General features: G+C 38.7%; 1 protein-coding gene across 1 annotated transcript; it reads right to left on the reverse strand.

Annotated features, from left to right (window-relative positions):
• Positions 1-9,463: 9,463 nt before the first annotated feature.
• On the reverse strand, positions 9,464-13,935 carry LOC117635716. The gene is made up of 4 exons (XM_034370076.1): positions 13,429-13,935; positions 12,021-13,046; positions 10,271-10,310; positions 9,464-9,838 (listed from the first exon to the last, which is right to left on the reverse strand). Exon 2 carries the CDS (start codon positions 13,003-13,005, stop codon positions 12,067-12,069), a length of 939 nt encoding a protein of 312 aa, XP_034225967.1. The 5' UTR covers positions 13,006-13,046; positions 13,429-13,935; the 3' UTR covers positions 9,464-9,838; positions 10,271-10,310; positions 12,021-12,066.
• Between the last annotated feature and the right edge of the window lie 13,656 nt (positions 13,936-27,591).

A 27,591-nucleotide genomic window follows, 5' to 3' on the forward strand; every position in this document is an offset into this window, starting at 1 on the left:
AACCTTAAATGAATTCATGAGTTTTAGTTTAGAGGGCAATTTGGTCAACTGTACCCAACACCTGACAAGTGTCGAATACGCACAACTAGGTCAGAGAGAACGACCCAAAAAGAGAGAGAGAGAGAGAGAGAGAGAGAGAGAGAGAGAGAGAGAGAGAGAGAGAGAGGGTAAAGAAAAGGTGATAAGGGCCCAATAAGTATGTATTATACTTGGCATTCTCAAAATGTCCAGCTAAGGATGGTATTTGGAGAAGTAAGTTTGGCTTGATGGTATTTTACGGTATTTCCCCTAGCAGCTCGATAATTGTATATTTATTTTTAAATTAATAAATATATAATATAATATAACAAAGCATAAGTTACCCTAGAGCCATTCCTCATTCCTCCTAATCATAGTCTAAAATATCGATAATATCGACGGAATATCGAGAATATTATCATTTTTTTGGGTTAAGGATAATATCAACAATAATATTGGAGAATATCAATATCGATAAGTTCCCTCACACTTTAGCAACATTTGGCCAAATTATCGCTATAATATCGATAATATTGAGATGACAAAGACAATGAAAATTTTGAAGAGTTATTTACACTAACACCCCCTGAGGTTTCTTGTGTTTTCACAAAACCATATTAGGTCTCAAAAATTACACGAACACCCCCTGACGTTTCAATTTGTATTCACAAAACCCCTTTTTGTTGCTTATTTGTCCAAAAATTGATGATTTCATTGAAAAACAAAAACAAACTTATGCAAGTGACAAAATTAACCTCAAGGGAGTATATGCAATCTAATCATCAATTTTTAGATGAAAAATCAATGAAAAGGAGTTTTTTGAAAACAATTTAAACCCTCAGGGGGTGTTCTTGTAATTTCTAAAATGACAGGAATCACCCTGAATTCCTCAGAATCTGGGACAAATTCTATGCTAGTTCTGACATCGTCCCGATGCCGGGCCCACTTACTAAAGACACGAGACTTTTTGTATAAATTTCGGCAGAGTCTCCCCTAAAAACAATTAATAACCCCAACTGGCATCATGCAAAAGTTAAAATTCATGCAGTTTACATCAATGGCCTCCGGCTTCATAAATCAAACCCTAGTATGGGCGATAACAAAGCAATCTAAGAGTTTCGGTTTACAAGCAATAACCAAGTTTAACAAAAAGGAAATGAACAAAGCTTATCCTACTGAAGCTTGGGATTCGGAAGTTCAAAGCTCGGCTCTGCTGCACAACTTGGTCAACTACTGTCTGGGGGGCATAATACAAAAAAGTGTGAGTGGACAAAAACAAAGTTTAGTTCATAGTTGAAATCAACATAATATAACCCCACCATTTAAAAAACAATGCCGAAAACCATATGTATTCAAAATCGATATATCCATATATAAATATATAGTTGAGTCCAAACCACAGTGAGATCCAAAATACCATAATGAAACTTTATTAATCATCCCATTCAAACCTTTCCCTCATATACCCAAACTAGTCTCTCGAAACGCGTGCCCGTTGGCACGGCAAGTGAGGAAGTATCTTCATCGATAAACAAGAACGAATGAATAGATATATATATATATACACAATATAATGGTTATATATAAGTATGACGCCACTAAGTGTTACACGGAAAACAATCCAACCGGGGGGATTGTTTGACTAGTCCACGTGTAAGAATCCTCGATTGACCATGTGGCTAGAGAACGAGCCGTCCAACTGGAACTAAACTCACTAACACGTATCCTCAATACTCGTTCACTTGTGACAAGTCCTACGCGAGCTGACTAACCCCGCTAAGGGTCTACGAAACACCCCTTCAAGGGTGTTTGGGTTCTGACATCTCCAAGTATCACCACATTCCAATTATTCAGGGAGGTACATAGGGTAGTGCGTGTAGCACTTCAACTGACATACTAAAATCCACTCTCTTTTCACAATCTCAAACCAACACCCCCCGTACCCCACACATAACCAATCATAGATAGGAATTCTCGAAAATATTATATATCAACTTAATATACTTGCAATATGCCAAAACCCAAATATTTATTTCAAAAATATATATAAATATCATGTTCAACAATTAATGAAATAATAAACTCAATAAATCATTAAATCATCATGCTCAGCTTTCCGTCTTAAAAATAATGTTATCATTTGAAAACAATGTCCACTCACAAGTAGACCCACACTGCTTGATCCTGAGAGGGTCCCGTCTGTTACGTGCGAGTCGTCGGAGTACCTATTTCAGAATACGATTACGAAATTAATATAAATGCTTCAAATAAGAACTTTAAATTAAAATCCTAATTTCCTAGATTTCAAGTATGAGTACGAGGAAAGAGACGTTCTTAAGGTCAAATTACGTGTTTCAGATGATGGGATAGCTTCGGAAGATGCTCGGTCAACCGGGCTGGTGGGGCCCACGACCTCATTTTTATGATCCAAAAGTTCCTATGGGTTCAACAAGGTTTACTAAATATGTCCTGCAAGTTTGGTCTGAATCGAACGGTCGGATCGTTCGCGATCGTCCGATCGTACATTTATCATTTAACACACACTTTAAGTTATTGAATCGGAACATCCAGGGCTCCGATTTACGATCCGCAAATTCCTATACGATCCTGGAGATTCCTAGATCAACATATATAAAATTGGAGTCGATCCAACGGTCCGAACATATCGAACCCGGATAACGCCTAATATGTGATATCCGATCGACAGTCAAATGATAACCAAATTCAAATCCGAGCATACCGTCATGCTCAGGACGACATGGGGATCATTTTAGAACCAAGAGGGACACCGAAATAGTGCCCACGCGTTGCCGGCGCGTGGGTGTCCAAAGCAATTCCGGCGGTCGGAAAATCTCCAAACCACCAGTCAAGACTTATAGCTACATGATCAGGACATTGAGTGGATCAACTTTTGTTCTTGGACTAACCCCAAAAAGTGGCCGGAGATGGCCGGAATCGTAAGCCAAAACTGGCCAAAACTTTAGTCGCTAAATCGACAACAAAAACGTAGAAATCGATCCTAAATTAACCAACCAGCAGCTAGAACACATTGAGATGATGAAAAAGCATACATAGATCGAAGAATTTGGTAGTCAGAAAAGTCCGAATGAGCTCCAGAAAATCTGGGTAAAAACCGGCCAAATTCTTGCTTTTTCCGTTGATCGTTGTGGCTGCTGGCGTCAGGGATGAGGTGGGATGGAAGGAGGAGGAGGTGGTTGTTCTTTTGGGACTAGTGCACCTAAAATGGTTTCCGAAGTTGGGCGGTGGTTGGCCAAACGTGGCCGGCTATGCTGTTTGAGAAAGAGGGGGTTCTATTGCGCATATTGAGAGTGAGAGAGAGAGAGAGAGAGAGAGAGAGAGAGAGTGAGTGAGAGAGAGAGACAGAGAGAGAGAGAGAGAGAGAGAGAGAGAGAGAGATGAAAGGAATTTTCAGATTTTTATTAAACCCTTTTCGAATTATTTATAATTTTGCCACTACGTTTCTTTTGATCATAACTTCTTCGTTACACTCTGATTCAAGCGCACTATGTGTCTACAAACTCATCTCGGCACGATCTATGTCAAGGTATCATTCATTTCCCTAAAATCCTTCCGGATTAAAAAGTGACCAGAATACCCCTATCTTGAGGGCAAAATTGTAAATTCATAATTCATTACATTAATTAAATTAACGAATAATTATATTTTGGGTAGGGGTGTTACATTAAACCTCAAGGAGTTTTGGGGAAAAGCCTAAAACCTCAGGAGGTGTTAGTGTAAATAACTCAAATTTGAACCTTATACTAACTTATCATACAATGTATAAAGTGTAAAATATTGTAGTAAATCATTATAAATAAATGTTTACAATTTGTTTAATCTTCTTTCATCAATTACTACATATTTTCTACACTCGTGTTTGTTGGCTCGCTATATAATCAACTTAAATCAGTTAAAACCCATCATGCAATGCATTTCCTTCCAATTTTTAATGATAAAACCATGGTCTAAAATGACAAGACCCGACCCAAATTCTACTTTGGAATCTGCGCTGAACCCTGTGCATGTCCGACACTTGGCGGGTGCTGAGCACAAATGACCGAACTACCCTCCTAACTAGAAACCTAATATTTTCTTCTAGCTCGACTTCTTCCTAAAATTCGGTAGAGTCTCCCTTGTAACTTGCTCATTTCCCAAAATTTTCACCTGTACACAAACAATTTAGATATCCTCATTCGTTCAACATGTACAAAAATAGAATTCATACAACCAAACATACGTCACACACCAGAGTCCAAAGTTACTAACATGATAACATTCATGATAGGCTAAGCAGAAAAGAAGGTGTATAAATAAGTCGGGCTGGTATATACCCATAACTGCCACTTAATACCAATAATATCATATTAGGCTCACAAATGAGAATGACAATAGAGAATTTATAAGCTTTCCTCAAACATTCATTCCTTGTCTCATAATATTAGAATTATTGATATTAAAACCTTTGCCCATAAAATACCAAGATAAAATCCTCGATTTTAGTTTAAAAACATTTCAAAACTTATATTCTTTCCACCTAGGCATACCCCCATTCCCGATCCGTCAATTCTAATCATAATCCGTCAATTCCATTAATACCGTCAATTCCAATAATAATCCGTCAATTCCATCCTCGCAGGCCTCGGAGACACCAAGTCTACTATAGCCACAATCCTCGCACCACATGGTTCAAGCATCCTCGAGACTCGTGGGGCATTATCAAAAATAACAAAATTGTTTCAAGGCAATTAGGGGATACTCCTGTGGTGGGTTTGAAAAGCCATATCCGAAACTTATCACAAAGTTTCCCTTTATTCCACAAATCCCTATATTCCACAAATCCATTTCCATGCACTTAAATAGTTAATTAGTTTGTTAATCACGTCAAACTCCGATTATCAAACAATTCCAATACTGTAATTATAATCTTCATAGCAATAAATAACTAAATAAGTGAATAAATAAATAATAAATAATCACTACCCCTAGAGATTCCATCAGTTCCAATAATGTATAATCTCCAAGCATCAAGAATAACATGCAAGTATACTATCAATTACTATAATACACTTTAAAATAACAATAATAGAACTACACACAATTTAGCAATCTATATATAATTATCTATACTCATCCCATAATTATATAAATCCATAATATGATCCTGATAACTCAATTTTCCGTCAGGACTTGTCTGCATGGTCATTATAACACTTCTCAAAGGATATAACTACCTCGGAAGACTCATGGTCAATCGAGGGGTCAAACCGCCTAAACTTGGTCAACTGGGCCCGCGGGGCCTACGACCTCTGGTCACAAATCCGGGAGTTCCTATAGGTTCAACACACTCTTCGAAACCTACCCTGCAAGTTTGGTCCGAATCGGATTGTCGGATAGATCACGATCGCACAATTGGATGATTATGATTTATCTTGCCCAAGGATTCACGATTTCGGAGTATCCGGGACTCCGATTCATAATCCGTCGAATCCTATACGATCCTAGAAATACAAGGTACAATATATGTGAATTTGAGTTCGATCCAACGATCCGAACATATCAAACCCGGAAATCGCTCAATAGGTGAGATCCGTTCAAGGCTCAAACGGTATCCAAATTGAAATATGAGCACACCTACGTGCTTGTGGCAACCTATGGATCATTTTAGGACAAAATATGGCCCCACAACATTGCCCACGAGCCACCACACGAGCTGGCAACACATGGGTGGTTTGATCTATTTCTGGCAGCCGAAAAACATCAAATTCGAGGGCCAAGATTCCTACCACAGGTTCAGGGCATCAATTGGAGCCACTTTTGTTCTTGGCCTATCCCAAAAAAGGCCAGAAATGGCCAGAATTTCAACCTGAAATCCGGCCAAATTTTGAATTGAAAATCGAGTTATCTAAGCTAGAAATCGATCAAATCCTCCCAACCATCAGCTAGAACTCAAAGAGTAGATGAGAATCCATACCTTAATTGCCGAAATTGGTGGCTAGAGGAGGGAGATCGAGGCTGGAGAAATTCGGCTTGTTTTCTCTACCCTTTCGGTGGCTGAGATGACGGCTAGCGGCGAGAATGGATTGGGGTTCAAAGGCGGGGCCGGGCCGGTTTCGTGGGCAGTTGTGGGCGGTGGTGGTTGAGGGGTTTCACAAGGAGAGAGAGAGAGAGAGAGAGAGAGAGAGAGAGAGAGAGAGAGAGAGAGAGGGAGAGGGAGAGAGAAATAAATAAAATCTGGTTTTTAAAACCAGTTTTCAAAATTACAATTTTGCCCCTCTAAGTATTTTGATCGTATTTTCCTCGTTATAACTCCGATTTGAGCCCACTACGTGTCCATGGATTCGCATCGACATGATTTACTCAACAGTCCAATTAAAATTTCCAAATTGCTTCTCGATCAAAAAGTCAACTTTTATCCTAATAAAATATTCTAGGGGCAAAATAGTTTTTTCGAGAATAAATTTATAATTAAATATTAATTTAGGTTTGGGTTGTTACATAAAATATCGATGGTTTCGGAAATTTTGATAGTCCAAAAACAGGGAAATTTCGATGGAAATATCAAGATATTATCGATATCGATAAAAATTGAATAAAAAACACGGAAATTGTAAGAAAAGGTTGAAAAATTTTATTGAAACTTTGGAGGATGTTTATTTAGTCAATTATCTATTACTTTATCACCCAAAAAAGAAAAAAAAGAAGAAGAAGAAGGAAATGCATTGTATGATGGGTTTAACTGATTTAAGTTGATTATATAGCGAGTTAACAAACAATGTGAGTGTAGAAAATATGTAGTAAATAATGAAAGGAGATTAAACACACCATAATCATTTATTTATAATGATTTACTACAATATTTTACAATTTATATATTGTATGGTAAGATACATGAGTGACTTAGCACCACATAGAGTTCCTAACACCTCTTGAGGTTTTTGGTTTTTTCACAAAACTCTTTAATGTTTTAGAAATTACAAGAACACCCCACGAGATTTTAAATTGTTTTCACAAAACTCTTTTTTATTGATTTTTCATCCAAAGATTGATGATTTTATTTAAAAAAAAATTTCTTTAAATAACAAAGTTGGCCTTTGAGATTAGATTCCATATACTTCATTGAGGTTAATTTGGCATTTGCATAAGTTTTTTTATTTAATGAAATCATCAATTTTTGGACAAACAATCAACGAAAAGGGATTTTGTGAAAACAAACTGAAACCTCAAGGGATGTTCATGTAATTTTTGAGACCTGAAGGGGTTTTGTGTAAACACAAGAAACCTCAGGAGGTGTTAGTGTAAATAACTCTTTAAATTTTTCTTTGTCCTCATCATCTCAATATTATCGATATTATAACGATATTTTGGCCAAATATTGCTGAAGTGTGAGAAATTGTTGACGTCAGTATTTCCGATATTATCAATACTTGTACGATATGTGTATGGATATATTCCAAAATATCTTAGACCCGAAAAAACGATAATATCCTCGATATTGCGTTGATATTATTGATATTTTAGTCTTTGCTCCTGTAAGGGCTTTTTCGTTCCAGTAGCTGCAAATGAGCTTGGACTACTGTAAAGAGCAAATGGAGGAAGTTGCCCCTTGTGCCTGAGTTCAAGAATCAGGCCCCAAGAGCGCTTCGAAAAGTTCGTGGAGCCGTAGGAAGCACTTTGGTTTCACCAACAAGACAGACAACTATTTACATATCAATATTATGGCTTGGTTTAAGGAGTTTGTGGCATGGAAGCTAAGCCTCCATGAGCTTAGCATTAGAGAGAGAGCTTGGATTTCTTATTGAAACAGAGGTTCAAAGCAAGGGTATAGGGAAATTTGGGAAGATTTGATGAGTGAAGAGAGGGAGAGATGGGGATAAAAGGATGGGTGGCTTGAGAAGATTTTCCAGTAGCTTGACGATTGCTTGGTCATGCTTAGGATGGTTGTTTTGCTGGGTAGGAGGTGCCTCCTTTTATAGGCACTAGAAGTCCCTTCTGGTTCAGGAACCCTAGCTAATTTTCCCCAAATTTTGCCAAATCTTCTCCTCAATTTCCCTTCACTTCCTTCTATTAAATCCTTTTTGGTGAAAATTCCTTAATCCAAGCACATTGGGGCAAGAGCATTTTGGGGCTCCAAGGTTTTTCTGCATCTGACTTCTTCCATCCTGGGTGAGGCACCTCTTGCTTTTCCTCCTGGTTTTACTACCAAAGCTTGCAGAGGAAAGAATGGATAAGGGTGCTGGTCTAAAAGTTGTCTTACTCCCAGCAGCCCGTGCATTTGGGTTTCACTTGGTTTCAACGATGGCTTGGTTTTAATAGGGTTCTGAGATATTTTCTAAGGTGATGTGCTATTTTTTCTCTCTTATGGTTACCCATATATTTGGGCTCAAGAGTTTGGTGCTCCCAAGCAACCCCAAACTTCCACTTCTTGGATCACCAATTGGCCTCATGAACACTCGTAAAAATCCATACCACAACCTGCTCAGCAAGCCCCAGGCATTTGCAGACCATAACTTGTGTAAGCGCATACGACAAATTCCTGCATACCCCGGTCGGTCTTCCTTCTCGATTAAGCATTGTACTGGGCTATAAACATATTTGGGCTCAACCTTGAATTTTTCAGGCCTCAACCACTCCTAACCACACAACTACTACACACCGGCCCCTATGATCCCTCTTAGGTTGCTGCAATTGGTCCACCTATTCCTCCTGCAGATGGTGGAAAAAATCATGGAGGAGCGCGGAGCTTGCATATGAGAGTATATTGGCAGTTGTCAATCTATAATCATCGAAGCCTTGCTTTTCTCCTTTCAAAATAAAATTTTCCCCTGGCCAAGTGGATAGTTTGATGCTAATGTTAATATTATTGGTGGATTTGTTACGTTCTTTGGGTTTCCACTCTCATTTTACCTTGTGTTTTGTAGGATTTGCAGTGAAAAAATTTACCTTACAGTTACTGTGTGTATAATCTTCTCCAAATTACGAGGCCATATATCTTCTTTTGTTGTAGTGTGGCACCTTGCAAGATAAATTATATAAAAAAAAATAGAGAATTTGGGGCGGGTTTGAGAGAGTCCCCCGATGGAGACGGGGCCGGGGCCAGATAAGGCAATACAATTTTTGACAATATATCATCATCATCCCTATAGGTGTACAAGGTTGTGGTGATGATATATTGTTAAAAATTATACAGTTCTTTTTGTGTGCAAGAAAAAATTTCCTACATGTTCTTGTTTTTGGTACAAGCTATTGTTTTTGGTACAAGCTATTGTAGGAGGGAGTTTATAAGAATATTCATTGGGAGTAGAGGTGAAAGAACTCAAGCAATTGAGCTATATCCCACTGACAAATTTCGTCCATGTTATCTATTGGGTTTAGGTATATGCTATATAAGGTTAATAGGAAGTTGATATACAAGTAATACCCCGTGTATAACCAGCAGATAAAACCGTGAATATATTTAATAGGACATTACAAAACATATTGTGGGAATAACAACACTACACCCTACCCCAAGTGAATTACAATCACCACAACAATGACATTTATAAGGTTGTCACAACAATTGCCACAACATCTACTATATTTGAGTCGAATACCTGTAAAAAGTTATTGAAATGTTATCTTGACAGAGTTAGCTTAGAACTACAATTGAATCCAAAGACGGTCCATTAACAAACTAATCTAGACTACAAAAAACATCTCCTAAGCAGTCGAATTTGCAGCAGCAACAATTGCTGTAAGCATTCCGAGTTTCGCAGAACCATTGCCTTGCCACTCAAGGAATTCACAGCTTCTTTATGACCTTCAAAACCAACCGTGTTGCTATGATTGTCAGAGGGCAGACAAAATGAAAAAAGAGCAAAAGATGACAAGATCAGATAAAACATACAATTACTGGAATCTGCTAATCTAGTCTTAATGGAATATGACTAAATATCTCCAAAAAAAAGGGGGATCTAAAAGAGAATTCAAACCACATTGGGATAGTTCAATTAAAAAGTAAGAATAGGAAAGTTCAAATTTTTCTAAAACCCTTGTTTCTTCCTCAACACCATAATCTCCATTACATACGTTAACTAATTTCTCATTTGCACCAGCAGCACATAACTCTACTAAAAAGGTATATCCTAGAGGTTATAAAGTATTTATAAGGTGCACAGAAAGATGAAATTTGTACCATATATAATAACATCTGCATAATCACTACAGCATAATGTAATGGGAAAGAACTTACTGTAGTGTTGATACCCATGCTCTAGCTGCACCAGGAGTCTCTGCACAAAGGAAGGAAGTAGTCTTTTTTCAGTGCGGTCCCAGTATATAAAGAATAAAGGTAAGGTTAAGGAGCATGCAAGTTCAGAACCCAATCCAGTTTCACAAGAATGTTTTCTATAGCAGTTAAAAGATACTACCTCATTTTCATTTCTACATAACCAAAAATACTAGATACTGAAACAGGATCCCTCACGAAAAACCCAAACGGAAAAAGAAGCCATGTAAATCATTATTGAAATTAGCATGTCCAGCATTGTCAAATACAAAAAAATGCATGTAAATTATGATTTATAAAACTAATGGAATCATGTATATCACAATTTGAGTATCGTAGAATCATACATAAAAAATAATAATAATAAATCCCACTTGGTTTAGTCAAGGTCAGGTCAAGACACAAGGCGTGAGATAAGAAAAAGTCATAACTAGCACAAGAGTTATTGACTGTTGCTGTCAATTTCTTAAGAAAATCACATAAAGGGACCATGTAAGCAATATGATTAATCTAAAAGCTAAAAAAGGCTTTCTAATAAATATAAAATAATTTAAAGAATGGAGCAGAATGTGATACCGAAGGAATTTTGCAGTATCAGAAGAATCTCAAATACCAATTTGGAAACCAAACCAGGAAAAAAAAAAAAAAAAAAAAAAAAAAAAAAAAAAAAAAAAAAAAAAAAAAAAAAAGAAGCAAAATTCTTAGCAGAACTAACCCAAAATGTCAACCGAATCCAATTCAAAGATTTCACACTTGAGAATCTCAATTGAAGCAAAAACTGACCTAACTAACCTATTCCTTGACCTAATGGAATAGCAGGAAAAGACATCCATCATTTTAATATACACTAACAGGAAAGCATAAACCAAACATAGAGAAAACCCACCATAAAAGGTGAATAAATTACAAAAGCGAAACCCAAGAACCATAATACAGAGGATATATTGCTAACCAAAAAACCCAAATTCAGCCTTAGAAAAAAGACAAGCAAACAAAGAGGTATTCCACTCTAATACATGTAAATCTCAACTAAAAGCTGGAGGACTTCAATAAACAAAGAATGCATCACACAAACTTTCTCATGCAGAGGCACATCAAGACTGTGTATATGCATACTTGCACATTATATGTTAAGGACGATGAGGATGACTACGACCTCCAGCACCCACCAACACTGCATCACACAAACTTTGCAGATTTTATACTATTCTACGGACAAGACTTTGATAGGAAATTTAAAAAAAAAAGGAAGAGATTATTAGAATCAACTTTTAAGAGAACATGGTAAGCTCAATAACCTAAAATTATTGTATTAAAGAGTGGCATTGTTCACAAAACTACCCTAACATATCCCTCTGCTACACCAGACAGTCTTCTTGTCACACTAAACAAAAATGGAATTTTGTGTTTAAATTCCTTTTCTCTTTGCAACCTAATGTCTTCTTTCTGTCCATTATGCATTAACTACTAGACTTCACCATACATACAAGGAATCCTATCATACGCAATCCATAGACAAAAAATTGCCAATGTAGTATGTACCATGGCCCCAAAAAAAGAAGAAGCACTGAGCTGGGCATAGCAGTTTGTAACTGTAATTATAAAGAAGCTAATGTTAATGGTATACACACAAAATCAAAATCCCCGGGATATCATCATAGTAGAGTTATTTAAAGAAAGAAAGAAACAATCAATCTAGCAAAGGGAAAGGTACCTCTGATTCTCCTCCTCAATGTCGATTGTGGGGGTGTGGTTGTCAACTAAGCCTGGGTGCCGCTCAAGGCTTTCATCTGAATGTGGTTGTTGTGGTCGGAGGAGGGAGCAGCGTTGGGCAAGGCCTCGTAAGAACCCAATCTGTGGATGCCAACGGACTTGGAAACAACAGCATAGGTGACCATGACAATGAGCAAGACGAACATGACATGGACCAAGAACACCAAATCCAGAATTGCCACGGCCCTGAAGCGGGACTCATCGAGGTCGCACTTGGTGGAACCCTCGACCCCGCTCACCACATCCAGCAGCCTGTGGCAGCCCTCCGGGATGAACGCCTCCACGTAAAGTGACAGCCCCGTCTGCAACACCCACAGCCCCTGCAGGCACATGGCCGCTCCCAATCCCACATCAGCCACAAACAACCTCGGCTGGCATGCCAACACCACGCACAGCCCTGACGCCACCGCCGAGATCCGACCCGACACCGAGTCACACTTGGCCTGCAGATCCGACATCTGCACCGAAGCTGCACCCCACGAGACCAGGCACTGTAGGTAGAAGAGGGTGGCAGCCAGGCCAAAGACGAGATCGGAGGGCAGTGGCAGCACAGATGGAGCCCACTCCGAGAGCAGCAGAGCGAGCGTGAGCAGCAGAAACAGGAAGAGGGAGGCTGCGGACTGCAGAGAGGTGAACCGGTGGACGGGGGTGCGGCCCTTGAGGAGTGGATCGGCGTCGAAAGAGGTGAAGGTCTGGTGGGCGACGGCAACCATGAGGAAGGCAATGACGGCGTAGAGCTGCAAGTACCTGAGGCGATGATGATTGGAAGACGAAGATGAAGAGGAGGAGAGAGGGAAGGGGTGGTAGGGCTTGGCAGCGTACGACTGTGGGGACTTGAGGTGGTTGCGGGTGGTGGCCACCATGTGGTAGAGTCCCAGTGACACCAGTGCTGAGGACGACAATATCTGGTACAGTAGGGCTGCCATTTCAATCTCTCTCTCTCTTTTTTCCCTTCCCTTGGAGGAGTCTACAGTAAACAAATAACAGCAAAAGCAGCAGCATCCAATTTTAATTAATTAAAACCAAACAGGATAGATAGATAGATAGATACAGAGGAATTGCAGTGCAGAGTGCAGAGTGCAGAGGCATGTATAAATTAAATGAGAGACGGCCAAAGGTCAAAGTAAGCAAACAAATTAAATCTATATCTCCAAGATGGCAGATCAATGATCAATCATACATACAATTAGCATTTAGCATCAATCCTAAAGATAGATAGATCATCAGGAATCAAATCATATAATTAATTAATTAATTAATTAATTAATTAAAGAAGAACAAGAACAAGAGAAAAAGAAAAGAAAAGCTGAAGAAACAAAAAGTTAGGAGGAGCTCCGGAGCTGACTTACCTCTCTCTCGGAAAAGTTGAAATTTCGATTGAGGCTGGATAATTCACAGCGGATCCAAATTCTGAGGCTGAGGGGGGTTTTTCATTTTCCTTGTCTTCTTGTTTTCCTCCTTGGGTAGATGGGTTCCGAAGAGAAGAAGAAGAAGAAGAAGATAATCGACTGGCGATGGGAGATTTGAGGTTTAGAGATGGATGCCCAGAAACAAAGAAGAGATCAGAAAGGCCAAACGGTGGGCAATGAAAGAAAGAAACAAGGAACGAATGATGTGCCTTATTTTTATGGAAGAAGAAAAGACAGAAAGAACCAACTCATAATATGAGAGGGCTGGCTGACGGAGATGGTGGGGTACCGTACAGAACAGAGGTAACGGCGGTGGTGTCGGGAGGGAGGCTGTAGCTGCTAGGGGGAGATCATCGAGGTTGGGTGGGTTTTGTTTTTTAATTTTTATGTTGGTACTACCAAGTTCTTCAGGTAGCGCTGCGCATCTATGGTTCTCTTTTTTTTTTTCTTTTTTTTTTTTTTAATGTTTTAAATGTGCCTTACTTAATATTCTAAAGTAATATCGTACCAATAAAAAACTTAAATAGTATGATACGTTGTTATCTAGAGCCGCACCAAATATAGTAAAATTTAGGGGGTGTATTCAATTATGATTGTATAAGATTTTGAAAGATTTTTTTTAAGTAACAGATGTCCTGGAATTGTTTAACTCAGATAGGTTTTACTCGAATTTTTAATAAACTTGTATAAACTTTTATTATAGACTTCTATACTTTTGTATGAACTTTTGTTATAGATTCCGATCAATTTGCATAGACTTTATCACTCTTTCTTCCAAACACTATTTTCTTTACCTAGCCACTAGTTGACCATCCCTTTTTCTTTTTTCCAAATTCTTCCTCTACTTGCGTGCACAACAATGAATTTCCCTTTGAAATTTCCAACCAATTCCTCTCTTTTTGTTGCTGCATAAGCATTCTCACGCTCTCTCTTTGCTTTCTCATAGGCCTGCTGAACCACGCTTGTAGCTTGGGCAGTCGTAGAAGCACCGGATGCTTTCGAGAATGGACCCAACTGAAAGCTGTTTTGGTTATATGATTCAGGTGCGTTGAAACTTGCAGAGATGGCATTACTCCTCCCTGTATTAAATGTGTTTTTATTAGCTGTTTCATGCTTTGGAGTCTGCCATTGTTGTGAGGAATTCCATGCAGTGGCTGACTTGGAACCATTCATAGGTGGTGGAACTATTTCTATAGCAAGAAATGGTTCATGGCAATTGGGGCAAACAAGATTATGATTAAGATAAATTCTGAGATACTCATATTGCATTTTGCATTTATGACACACAATCCAAAAGGTACTAGGCCTTGCTTTATGACAAGAAGCAGGAGTTGAAAAAACAGCTAGCTCGTGTGGTACCCTTCTGAGTCTTTGTGCCACACGTTGTACTTTTTACTATAAATTCATATCAATTTGTCTTCACAAAAGTATAGTGAATATTATAAGAAATTCAAGGACACCCACCACAAATTCACGAAAAGCAAATACTATAAGAAATTCAAAGTAACTGGCATTCACGGAAGTATAGTGACAAATTTATAATCAATTTGAAAGCAATGCTGAAAGAAAAATATGCAACATTCATTCGTTATCGTTAATTCTCATTGTTGTCATTGTGGCCAATATCTTTCCACATGTTCAAAGCTATACCAACTCTCCATTCTTTAGCATGTGCTTGTTGTTGTTCTTGTGTTTGGAAAACTGGCTCAGGATCCCCTTCATTAACCGGTAATGATGAAGATGAAGAAGATTCGTTCTTCAATTCAATAGGAAACTCATCTGATCAACATTCCTTTCGAAGAAAGTTGTGTAGTCCAGCACAAGCTAACACTAACTCTGTTTGTGTCCTATATGGGAATGGAGGTGTAGACTTGAAAATTGTAAATCGTGATTTAAATATACCAAAGATCCTCTCAATGACATTCCTCAAGGACTCATATGATGAAGATTGAACAACTCAACTTCATTTGCAGGGTCATGACCTTGTTGCAGGGTCACGACCTTGACTTGCAAAGTCTTGGAGATGATATCGAACACCTCGAAATTGTGCCAAAAATTGGCGTCGATTTGGAAATCCACAATCCACTAAGAAATATTTACCTGATAATTGAATATACATATTTTAGTATCCAATGTATGATCTAATGTAAACAGTAAATGAAAAAGTAAAAAGAAAAAAAATACCTTGTGATATTGTTCCATGACGATTACAATAGCTGCTTACGTCAACTCCTGTTACCATTGCTGGAATATGTGTGCCATCTATAGCTCCGATGTAGTTCTAAAATAAATTCAAAGATTATATTTTGATTTTAAAAATATTACATAAAAGTAATCAAGATGCACAAGACAACACTTACCTTAAAGTAAGGGTAAACCCTTGTACTTTCTCTTATTTTGGCTGGCACTGCAAATTCAGGTTTGACTAAAATCTCTGGTGCTAATGTGTTCAAAGCCTTTAAAACTTTGTTAAAACTTCTACTAGTAGTGAAGTGGGATCGACCAAATGTGTCACGTATTACAGAAAATCTGTTATTTTGACCCACAACACGCAAAAATGTCGCAAGCATTTCTTCTACACAAATTAACCTTATATCTTGTAACTGTGTTTTTTCTCTAATAATGTTGCACAGCTTGTGAAACACATCTGGATACATTCTATACATTTGTCGGAAATGCTCAGGATCCTCACTTAAAGCATTATGTATATAGTTATATCCTTTCCTAGTAACTGTTCGCCGAGTTAATGGACGTTCAACATTTTCACTATGCATGATAATCATGAACTCATTCAACGCATGACCTACTGCTTGGATTGCCATTAATAAATACATAATGTCTCACGTATTAAAGAGCCAATCATATTTTCACCTTGCTTGACAGTGAACTCAAGAAAGCTTCATCACCGGGTTACCTAATAAACCCTAACCCCAAGATAAACCCTAAAAACAAGCTACACTCTAATAACAAGCAAAACCTCTATAAAAACAAGAAAAACATCAACCAATAATAATCAACGAATAGTAACAAACAAGAAAAACCATGGAAGAAGAAGGAAAACCAACACGAATATTGAGAGAGCGTACCTTTGGAGGGTGGTTCGTCTTCTGCAGAGAGATAAAAAAAAAAAAAAACGTCGTCTGAAATCTTTGGGGTGGAGGTTGGACTTATGATGGCCCTTATTATTTATTCCTAAACCCTACAAATTCTCCAAACTCCAACATTTAATTAAATCCTTCCAAATCTATCTCATTTTGAATACAGGTAAATTTATTTGGACTTTTTCAAGTCCTAATTGAATACATCCACATTTAAATGGACATTTTAAAAGTTCAAACAAGTCTAGATTGAATATACCCAAACTGTTATAGACTTTTTAAAAGTTTGTATAAATCCAAATTGAATACACCCGGATTTTTAAAATCCTTTTAAACGTTCTAGAATCCTAATGCAATACACCCCACCTAGTCATACTATTTATCCGAAATAGCACCAAACACCTTATAATTTTATGGATGATAATGTGGGAGCATATATTTCGGCAACAAATGAGCGGATGACACGTGGAAAATGGAAATTCTCTAGGTCAATTAGTTACCTTAATTAAATCCTATTTAATTAGGGAAATTACAATTGATTTAAGATGGAAATATCTCCCTACATCAATGATGAGATTTCCACCAAATCTCCTTGATTAATTCCAATCTCCTATTTCTGGGTAAGAACAATCCTAATTAAACAAGGATTATTCTTCAAATCCAAATTCCAAAAACTCTAGAGAAATTACACACACACACACACACACACACACACACACACACACACACACACACTCTCTCTCTCTCTCTCTCTCTCTCTCTCTCTCTCTCCCCCCTTACATGGTTAAGTGCCACCACACACGGCTAAGGCCACCCGACTTTCCCCTTGACAGAAAACTCCATCCACTTTAGCTATTGTTGTATCTTTATCAAGTTGTCATTATTGTAGCCGAGATTGACAATCTCCTAGCTGCCGGCTTCATTAAAGATGACAGGACCCGACCCAATTTCCAATTTGGAATTCGAGCCAAGTCTTGTGCGTGTCCGACACCTGGCGAAGGTCGGGCACAAAAGACCTTTTTACCCTTCTTACTTCAATTTCTCTTTAAAATTTCCTTAGACTTCTGCCGAAAATTCGGCAGAGTCTCCCCTGTATTTTTGATTAATCCCAAAATTTTTCACCTGTCAAACAATTTCAAATATTTCCTCCCAACTGCCAGAATGTTTCCAGTAATCAATTTCAACTCTAATCACTAAATTTTCAACTAGATATCATAGCGTTTTCTAGGTCCTTCAGGGTTGTGAGGATTTCTTACAACATTATACTTGGCTTTGAGGCACGGAAGCTATGAATGGCCCGGTGGTGGATTCCGCATACTTCTACGGCCTGGGGGCGAAAAACAGGTTGAAAATGTGAGTGGACAAAAATAATGTTCTTCAAAACAATTTTCATAAACATAATATCCCCCATGGAAAAAAATAGTTAAATAAAACTGAATACGTACTCTTTTGCATCAAGCATATTCAACTCAAGGCATTCTATATCAGTCATATTCAAGCTCGAAAGTTTCATACAAAACCACTGAAATCAAAGCTTGCATAAAAATGCTGAAATCAAACGTGTATAAAAACTCTGTACTCAAACCTTGCATAACTGAACAAATATAAAGGTATCTATGCCTGAAAAATCAGAAAAGCTGATATAAAATAACTGAAAATCATCATTAAATAAAAGAAACTCAAAATTCTTCGAAAATACCACCAATTTGTACCCCTGTCATATCCGTCAATTCCCTGGCAGGTCTCGGGCGTCACACAGGCTACCCGAGCCGCAAACTGGCGAAATCAGGGGACTATGATCGGCCTGTCCCGCCGGCAGATTCCTCGATGACACCAAGTCAACTCGAGTCGCTCTGGCAGGATGCAGGGGACCGTAGTCAGCCTGATCCGCAATCCTGGCAGGTCTCGGGGACACAGAAGTCAGCCGAGCCGCAATCCTGGCAGGTCTCGGGACACCAAGTCTGCCGAGCCGCAAATCCTGGCACTCACGGTCCGAGCGTCCCCGTAACTCGTGAGGCAAAGTCAAGTGCACTGACTGAACTATAATCAGACTGGATGTCCGTAGACATCGGTCCGACTCTGGGTAATCACCATAAAAAAAACGGGTACGAGGTGGTTTTAAAATAAATTCCTTTAAAAAGAAATATCTGAATAATAACTGTAAAACTCAAGTCGTGCTGCGGTCTCAACTGATTCGAAACTCAAACTCTGTTTCTATAACTGGTAAATAAGCAGCACCGACTTATAGAACTATTATTGTAATAATCGTGTTCGGAACCATAATAAAACGTACTCAAGATCAAATAAGGAAATTTATTCGAATAAACTCATTTATAAAAACTCTTTATATAAAATCAAAATAAAATCACTTATAAAATCTTATTTATGGAAATCCTCTATATAACTCATTTATAAAATAATTTACGAAAGAAAGTCCACTCACAGATGGTCCGAGCTAAATCGACCCTTTGAAGGTTTCTCCTGCTGGTCGGCTGGACCTCTGATGCCTGATTACCCATGAATAATAAATCAGTAAACCGCTGAATAAAAGAATTAAATTAAACACCCTGCCCCCGGCTCCTAGAAGTACGTGCCTTTCAATTCAAATTACTCCTATGCCCACATTAGCCTTTTTCAAATGCTTGGAACAGTTTTAAAGGGTCCGACGCTCAACTAAGCGATACACTGCCCGATCGGCCGACCCGGGACCCCGTGGGTCCACGATCTCCAATAACCAATCTGGGCTTCCCTGAAGGTTCCTTACAGAGAGGGAACCATGTTCTGCGAGTTTGGTCCAAATCGGACGGTCGGATTGGCCAAAATCGCATTATCGCTTAAAATCCAAACCCTAGCCCCAGGGTTCGCGATTCCGGAGTATCCGGGACTCCGATTCGCAATCCGTCGAATCCTACACGATCCTGACATCGTGTAGACCGACATATCCAAAATTCAGCGCGATCCGACGATTTAACGACACTGCACCCACGGATCGCGCGATATGAAAAATCCGTTCGGGGCTCAAACGGACTCCGAATCGAGATCCGCGAAATCCCACACGCTCGTGACGACACGAGGGTCACAAATCTGCCCAGAATTACATCGGTACCCTCGCCCACGCACTCCAGCACGCGCGGGCAGCTTTGGGTGTCCAAAGCGATTTCGGGTGGCCGAAAAATCTCGGAACCAAGACTCCAAACTCCTACCCTAGGTAAAACACCCCATTTGGAGTCACTTTTGTTCTTGGACCACCCCCAAAAAGTGACCAGAAATAGTAGTTTCGAAGGGCCGAAGTTTTGGCCAAATTTCAAGTCGAAAATCGAACCCCTTAGAGCTAAAATCGGTCGAAGCCCATATACCCATCAGCTAGAACACGAAAAATAGCTCAAAAACCATACCTTACTCGATCGATTTGGTGGAGAAACGAAGGAGAATTTTGAGCTGGAAGTTCGGGTGGCTTCGAAGGAACCTCCGCCGGAAAACATGGTTTTCCGGCCAGCTCAGGGCGGCCCTGGGGTGGAGGTTGGTCAGGTTGTGACGGCGACACGGAGGCGGACCCGATGGTACCCACGGCGGAGATCGGCTCGGCCTGTGGTGGCCGGGCCGTCGCCGAGAAGGCGAAGGGTCGCACGGCCCTGTTTCGCGCGAGAGAGAGAGGAAGAGAGAGAAAGTGACGGGGGAGAGAGAGAGAAAGGGGTATAAAAATCTGACTTTTTGGCCAAATTACCGTTTTGCCCTTCGAGGTTTTTAGACCATATCTTCTTCGTTACGGCTCCGATTCGGGTCTACTCCGTGTCTACGAACTCATTTCGCCGCACTCTACGCAGTGGCGTAAGCGGAATTCCCAAATTCTTTCTCGATTAAAAAGTCAAATTTTCCCCATTAAAATATGCAAGGGCAATTTGGTCTTTTTGCTAAAAGATATTTTCCTTACTTTTTAGATATTTTCTTTCTTTTTAGATATTTTGTTTTGGGTTCTTACAAAAGAAGTTTCTTACAAGGAGTGGCTAGCCAACGTTGTCCTAGTGGCTAAGAAAGATCAGGGGCAGTGGAGAGTATGCAGGGACTATATTGACCTTAACAAGGCATGCCCGAAGGACAACTTTCCACCGTTAAGAATTGATCACCTTATAGATTCAACTTTCAGTAACCAATTACTAAGCTTCATGGACAAATACATCGGCTACAATCAAATTATGATGCATGGGGACGATAAAGCGAAGACTTCTTTCATAATTGAAAGAGGTACATATTGCTACAAAGTCATGCCCTTTGAGCTAAAGAAAGCAGGAGCAAAGTACCAAAGGCTCGTGACCAAGATTTTCAAAGAGCAGATGGGTAAGACTATGGAGGTTTACGTAAATGACATGCTAGTCAAAGCTCACCAAACGAGTAGATCACATTAAGAATCTTGTCTAAGCGTTCAGCCTGCTCTGTAAGTACCCCAAGAAGTTGAATTCGAGCAATTGCACATTTGGAGTCTCATCTGGTAGATTTTTGGGATACTTAGTTACCCAAAGAGAAATCAAAGCACATCCAAATCAAATCAAGGCTACCCTAAACATGAAGTCACCTGCCACAATGAAAAAGATACAAAGTCTAACGGGCAGAGTATCAGCTCTCAACCGATTCCTTTCGAGATCCACTTACAAGTGCAGACTAGTCTTCAAAGTCTTGAAGAAAGGTTAAAGAGACAAGTGGGATGAAGAGTGCGAAGTAGCTTTTCAAAACTTGAAGGCCTACCTCAATTCATCTCCCCTGCTCTCAAAACTCGTACCAGGTTAAGATTTGTTCATCTACATGGTGGTGTCCAACTTAGCTGTGAGCTCAACTCTCATCCAAGAATAGCTGGGGGTACAACATCCGGTGTTCTACGCATCAAAAACCCTCTTCGATGCAAAGACTCACTATCCGAAAATGGAGAGGCTCATTTTGTGCCTTGTAAATTCTGTGAGAAAGTTAAGACCCTACTACCAAGCTTACCAAATCATCGTCTTGACAAAATTTCTTTTGAGATCGATTCTTCATAGTCTTGATGCTTCTTAGCCACTCATAAAGTGGGCTATCGAATTGAGTCAATATGACCTCCTCTACCGACAGAAGACTGCCATAAAAGCTCAAGCTTTAGCAGATTTTGTTGCAAAGTTCACTTCATCAGCTAAAGAAGATAAACTGGTCAACAGATTCAAGGAAAGCTCGAGAGCAGACGAGACTTCTTCAGCTGATCTTGACATGTCCAAAGATGTGTGGCAGTTGCTCGTAGACGGAGTATTAAATCACAAAGGAGCTGAAGCAGGCGTCGTTAGGGTTGGGCACGGTACGAGATGACACAAGATAGAGGTCATCTTGGTGTCAATCCTAAATAGGGGAGTCAGGATGGGATGACACGGGATGAAAGTTTTTGAAAACACGTTCAAACCATACCGGACCCAAATGGGACCGATATGATTCGGTATCAATGTTGATACCGTGAAAAATCTGCAAAATTTCATAAATCAAGTGTAATACAACAAAATAAACAATCAAGATTCAAGAGTCTTGATTCAAGACCAACCAAGAAATGAAAATCTCATACAAAGTTCAAGTGAAATGGAAATCAAATCTCATATAGGCTTTTACAACAAATCAAGCCTAATACAAACAAAACAAACAATCAATCAAGAGTTCAAGTTCAAGACATGTCAAATTACAAAGCAAGAAATGGAAATCTCAGATAGGCTTTTACAAAACAAATCAAGCCAAATTAAGTACAAACTTCAAAGCAAGAAATGAAAATCTTAAATGGCATGTTCCTTTCCCTTTGGATCATTCCCTAATGTGTTTGTACTAGTAACAGCAACTTCAATACTTGCATATTCTGCAAAAAATAAATTCATACATCTTCTTATAAACAAATACAAACATTATAAAATAATAAACAATTAAAAAGCGTAAACATTTAAAAATTAAGATAAAATTAAAAAGCCTAATCAAATTAAAAACAAATGCAACATTATAAAGTAATAATTAATAAACATAGTAAACATACCTAATTCAACACTCTCATAAAACTCATATTCTTTAGGAGTAGGTTCATCTTCTAAATTTGTGGAAATGTCATCTCCCTTCAACAATTTTGCATATATATCAATGCCTCCACTGATCTAGGAGTTAATGAACTCCTAGATGCATCAATTTCTCTTCCAACAGTGCTAAAACAACTCTCAGATGCCACTGTTGATACTTGAATGGCAAGAATATCCTTTGCAGTAGTTGCCAACACAAGGTACTTAGGACCATTGAGCTTCCACCACAACAAGGTGTCAAAAAAGACCTCTTTGGATGTTAATTCCAAAGGATCATGCAAGTAGGTATCCACTTCATGTGCAACCACAGCCTCTTCACTCTCTTCCACCACCTTTATCCAATCATCCATTATATCATCAACATCTTGTGAATTTGCATTCACTGTCTGTGGAGTAGAATTCACATTTCCACTTCTCATGTGAATTCCACTATCCAATCTAGGTGCATACTCTAAACATCAACACCTACTTTATCTCTGTGGGTTTTTTTTTTTTTTTTTAACACTTCTGCATCATCAAACTTCTCCTTCTTAAACAGATGTGTCACATGCTTAAGCTTGAATCTAGGGTCCAAAACAATAGCAACAACCAACAGCACATTCATATCTTCAAATTTGACAAAGTACTTATTGTATTTTTCTCTCATTTTGCTTGCCATATCAACCAACACTTTTTCTGCTTCTGAACCAGTGGCCATCTCAGGTGACACAAACAATTTATCAATCTATTTTTCTATTGCTAAAATAGAATGAAAAGCTTTGTTGACAGTGGGGTGCAAAGATGCACTTACCTTCAGTGTGACCTCATAAAAGAACCCTTAAGAACTTCACAAAAACAGTAGCATTCTCCCAATCATCTTCACTTGGAGGTCCAACCCTAATATGCTTAGTACTGCTCACAACCACACCATCCTTATCAACTTCATGTTCTGGTTCCTTGAAGTAAGCCAAGAAAGGGTTGTCTTCATCCTCCCTCATTCTTACAAAAGCCTTTTTATATTTTTAGGTTGCATCCAACATTATAAATGTCGAATTCTATCTTGTGGGGACATCCATGTAAACCATACCTTTGATGGACAATCCCTCTGCTTTCACACAAGTTTTAAAAAACTCCAACATTTGAGGAGAAGACCTAACATACCTAATTGCATTTATAATGGCCAAAATAGGCTTAGAAAGTCTTTTCAAACCACTAACTACAATTAGGTTTGTGATGTGAGCAAGACATCTCACATGTAGGTACTTCCCTTAGAAAAAAGGTTCTGCTTTCGCCTTTCTAATCAACTTTGACATAACCCAATTTATAGCAACTTTATTAGCAGATGCATTATCCACAGTTATAGCCAAAACCTTTTCTATCCCCCACTCAAGTAAACAATTTTCAATAAGCTTCCCTATTGTTGGCCCTTGGTGATTTGAAATCACACAAACGTTTAAAACCCTCTTGTGCATTTTCCACTCACAATCAATGAAATGGGTCATTAACACTATATAGTTGCAGTTTTGGACACTTGTTCAAGTATCAGTAGTGAGGCAAACCATAGTTTCCCTAAAATCTTTCTTCAACTTCAACTTATGCTCATCATACATTTTCAGAAATTGTCTTACAATTGTTCTCCTGCTAGGAATATAAAATAAAGGGCAAGCAACACTGCAAAATTTCCTAAAGCCCTTCTTCTCTACAAAACTGAATGGAAGCTCATCTATAATAATAATCTCAGCACAAGCTTCCAAAACATCAGTCTGCACAAACCCCTTAGCTACAAGCTTGTTACCTTGACTCTTATCACCACTAATCATCTTCTGATTTTTGTCAACATTTGTAGGGTAATATTTGCAATACTTTCTAATATGGTTAAGCATTCCACTTGTCTCATTTTTCCCACTATCCACAGCATAATCTCCTAAAGGACCTTTAGGACAATAGACATATTTTGCTCTCTTATGAACAACTTCAACTTCTATAATCTTCCCTATTGCATCTTTATTTTTTCCTTTTTCTTGTCCTCATATGTAATAAAATGATCCCAAACCCAACTACTTTTCACACCTCTAGGTTTGGTTTCTGAGTTGATTTCACTTACTGAGTCATCATCATCATCTTCAATTTGAGGTGGCACTAGCACTATTGCTCCTTATGCAGATTGGGTTGGATATGGTGCAGATTGTGTTGGTGGTGGTGTCATCTCAGGTAATGGTGAGGTTCCTGTTGAAGAAGCAATATATCTAAACTGCATGCACAGAACAAGAGTAGCATATGGATATTATTAATAGATGCCTAGTCACAAGCTTAGCAAAAGCAGTAATAATAGTAAAAACAAGTTTCGGGCCCTCTTAGCATTCCAAATTCCCAATTGGGGCTTCAGGCTAGGTTGGAGCTGCAAATTCAAGAATAAAATACTTGCAAAGCTGCTTCAAATAGCAGTTTCAGATTCATATAAACACAAAACTAGAATAATTTCTCAATTTTGAAAACACAAAACCAAAACAAGCAGTTTGATGCAAAACTAAACAAACTATAAACCTCTAGATTGATTGCTCTAATTCTCAGAATATACAGAATGAATTACAATAGCAAGACAGCTTTTATATGCTATTAAAAATAAAACTAAACATACTATAAATTGGCAACATTAGCATTCAAACAAATAACTATTAACTAAATCAGATGAGGAACATGGAATGACCTGAAATGCCACAATATTACAACCCATTTAATAGAAGTTTTGCTAGGAAACATCCAAGGAAGAAGATGATACTAGTATACTACAAAGAATTAACAGCAAAATATTACAACCCATTAAAAGCAAAATAATACTAGTATACTACAAAGAATTAACATGAGAGTTGATTTCTCAATGCTCACCGAGATATTAACTACAAAATAGATCGGTTCTCGTACAAACCAAAATATGAAGCTGATGCTTATTGTACTCCTATTTCTAACCCCACTTATCCTTCATTGAGCCAACCAATGTACCAGCACTTATGTCAGTAAACCTCATTCCATACTTGTGCTTAAGTTAGACAGCATATTAAGTATACTCATCCATGCTTCACATTTCCAACATGCAAATGCTTTAATACGCTACTACCATTTAGAGTAACAAATTATCAACAGTAACACAAAACACCATCCACTAACCTTAAAGAGATAATGATATAGCCTAAAAGATCCTTTTATAAATGGCAGTTGTAGTATTCGCATGAACAATACAAGCAATTTTTTGCAAAAAAACAATTTCTCAATTTTTGTTATTAACTTATTATTGTTTCGGATGAATAACCTAAAGGCAAATTATTGCAAACAAACAATTTCTCAATTTGATACAGTCACACAAGAACAATACAAGCAAATCAATGATGTGGGGACCAAAATCAAAACAATTTCTCAAATTTGAAAACAAATGATTGCAAACCAAATGAATACCTGAGAATCTAAGATCAGACTGAAATTGGTAGCAGAGGGAAATGGGTTTGAAGAAGATCCGATTCTGGAGCCGCCTCCCAAAGCTTCACTCTACCACCAACAATAAGATCTTCAAAAACCCTATATTTTTCTACACAAAAACTCAGAGAGACTTTGGGTTGAGGCTTTCCTTTTTCACTGGTTTGGAGAAGAACATAGAGAGAGAGAGAGAGAGAGAGAGAGAGAGAGAGGAGGAGGAGGAGGAGAAGAATCGATTGATGGTGGAGGATTTGGGAATTACGGCTTCAAATCATGATTGAGAAAGGAGAAGAGAAGAATAGTCAAAGAAAGGGAAAGGAAAGGACGCAAAGAAACAAAGAGGAGTCGAAGAAATGTTTGTGGAGAATATGGGTGGAATTGAAATTAAATTAGGATTAATAAAACCAATGTACTGTTCAATATAGTATGACACCAAATGGGATCACAAATGTGGAACCAATGTTATGCCAAACGGTAATGGGATGACACAGTATCATCCCATTCACACTTCAACACCAAACGGGACGGCACAAGATTGGCACGGTTTGGCATAGTTTCGAGATAGTTTCGGTATTCCTGTTTTGATGCCCACCCTTAGGCGTCATTATAATCAGCCGGATGGAAACTTATTGGAGCAGGTCATCACATGGGTTTTCTAGCCTCAAACAACGAAGTCGAATGTGAGGCGCAGCTAGCTGGCTTGCGGGCGGAAAAGGAGTTGTCGATCAAGAGGCTAGCCATCTACTCAGATTCCCAACTGATAACCAATCAAGTGTCAGGGGAGTACATGGCGAAACACCCAATCGTGATCCAATACCTAGACAAAGTCCAAGAGCTTTTGAATGTATTCTTTACCTTCATCATCCAACAAGTTCCCTGTGCAAATAACACACAAGCAGATGCGTTGGCAAGCCTAGGATCAAGGCTGGACACCCAATTCTAACATTCAATTCTAGTTGAGCATATTGATCAACCACACATCGAAGAAGAAGAGCAGCCGAACATGATGCACATCGATGTTGGCAAGACCTTACCATCGACTTCTTGGTAATAAAAAAACTTCAAAGGGAGAAGTTTGAGGCCATAAAAATCAAGCAGAAAGCTGCAAATACAACATGAAAGACAACAAGCTTGTTCGAATGTCATATTTCGATCCTCATCTCACCTGCATCAAGTACCTGCAAATTCTCGAAGTGCTCTGTAAAATCCACGAAGGTGAATGTGGAAATCATGCTGGGGGTAGGTCACTCGTTTAGAAGGCTCTCAACATAGGCTACTTCTGGTCTACCATGCACACGACTCTACGGAGTATGTCAAAAGATGTGATCGGTAACAATTCTACAAGATGGAAACATATGCTACCACCAAAACATCTTAAGGGAGATGTAAGCCACAACTAAAACGTCCTAAGGGAGACGTAGGAAACTGCCAAAACTTCCTAAGGGAGATGTCGGCTAACTGCCAAAATGTCCTAAACGTCTCCCAAAACGTCCTAA

Source organism: Prunus dulcis, chromosome 7 (assembly GCF_902201215.1).
Source record: "Prunus dulcis chromosome 7, ALMONDv2, whole genome shotgun sequence".
Taxonomy (NCBI): domain Eukaryota; kingdom Viridiplantae; phylum Streptophyta; class Magnoliopsida; order Rosales; family Rosaceae; genus Prunus; species Prunus dulcis.

Bases quoted from the DNA above. Each gene is read 5' to 3' on its own strand.
- LOC117635716 (XM_034370076.1), bottom strand. From the start codon at position 13,005: ATGGCAGCCCTACTGTACCAGATATTGTCGTCCTCAGCACTGGTGTCA.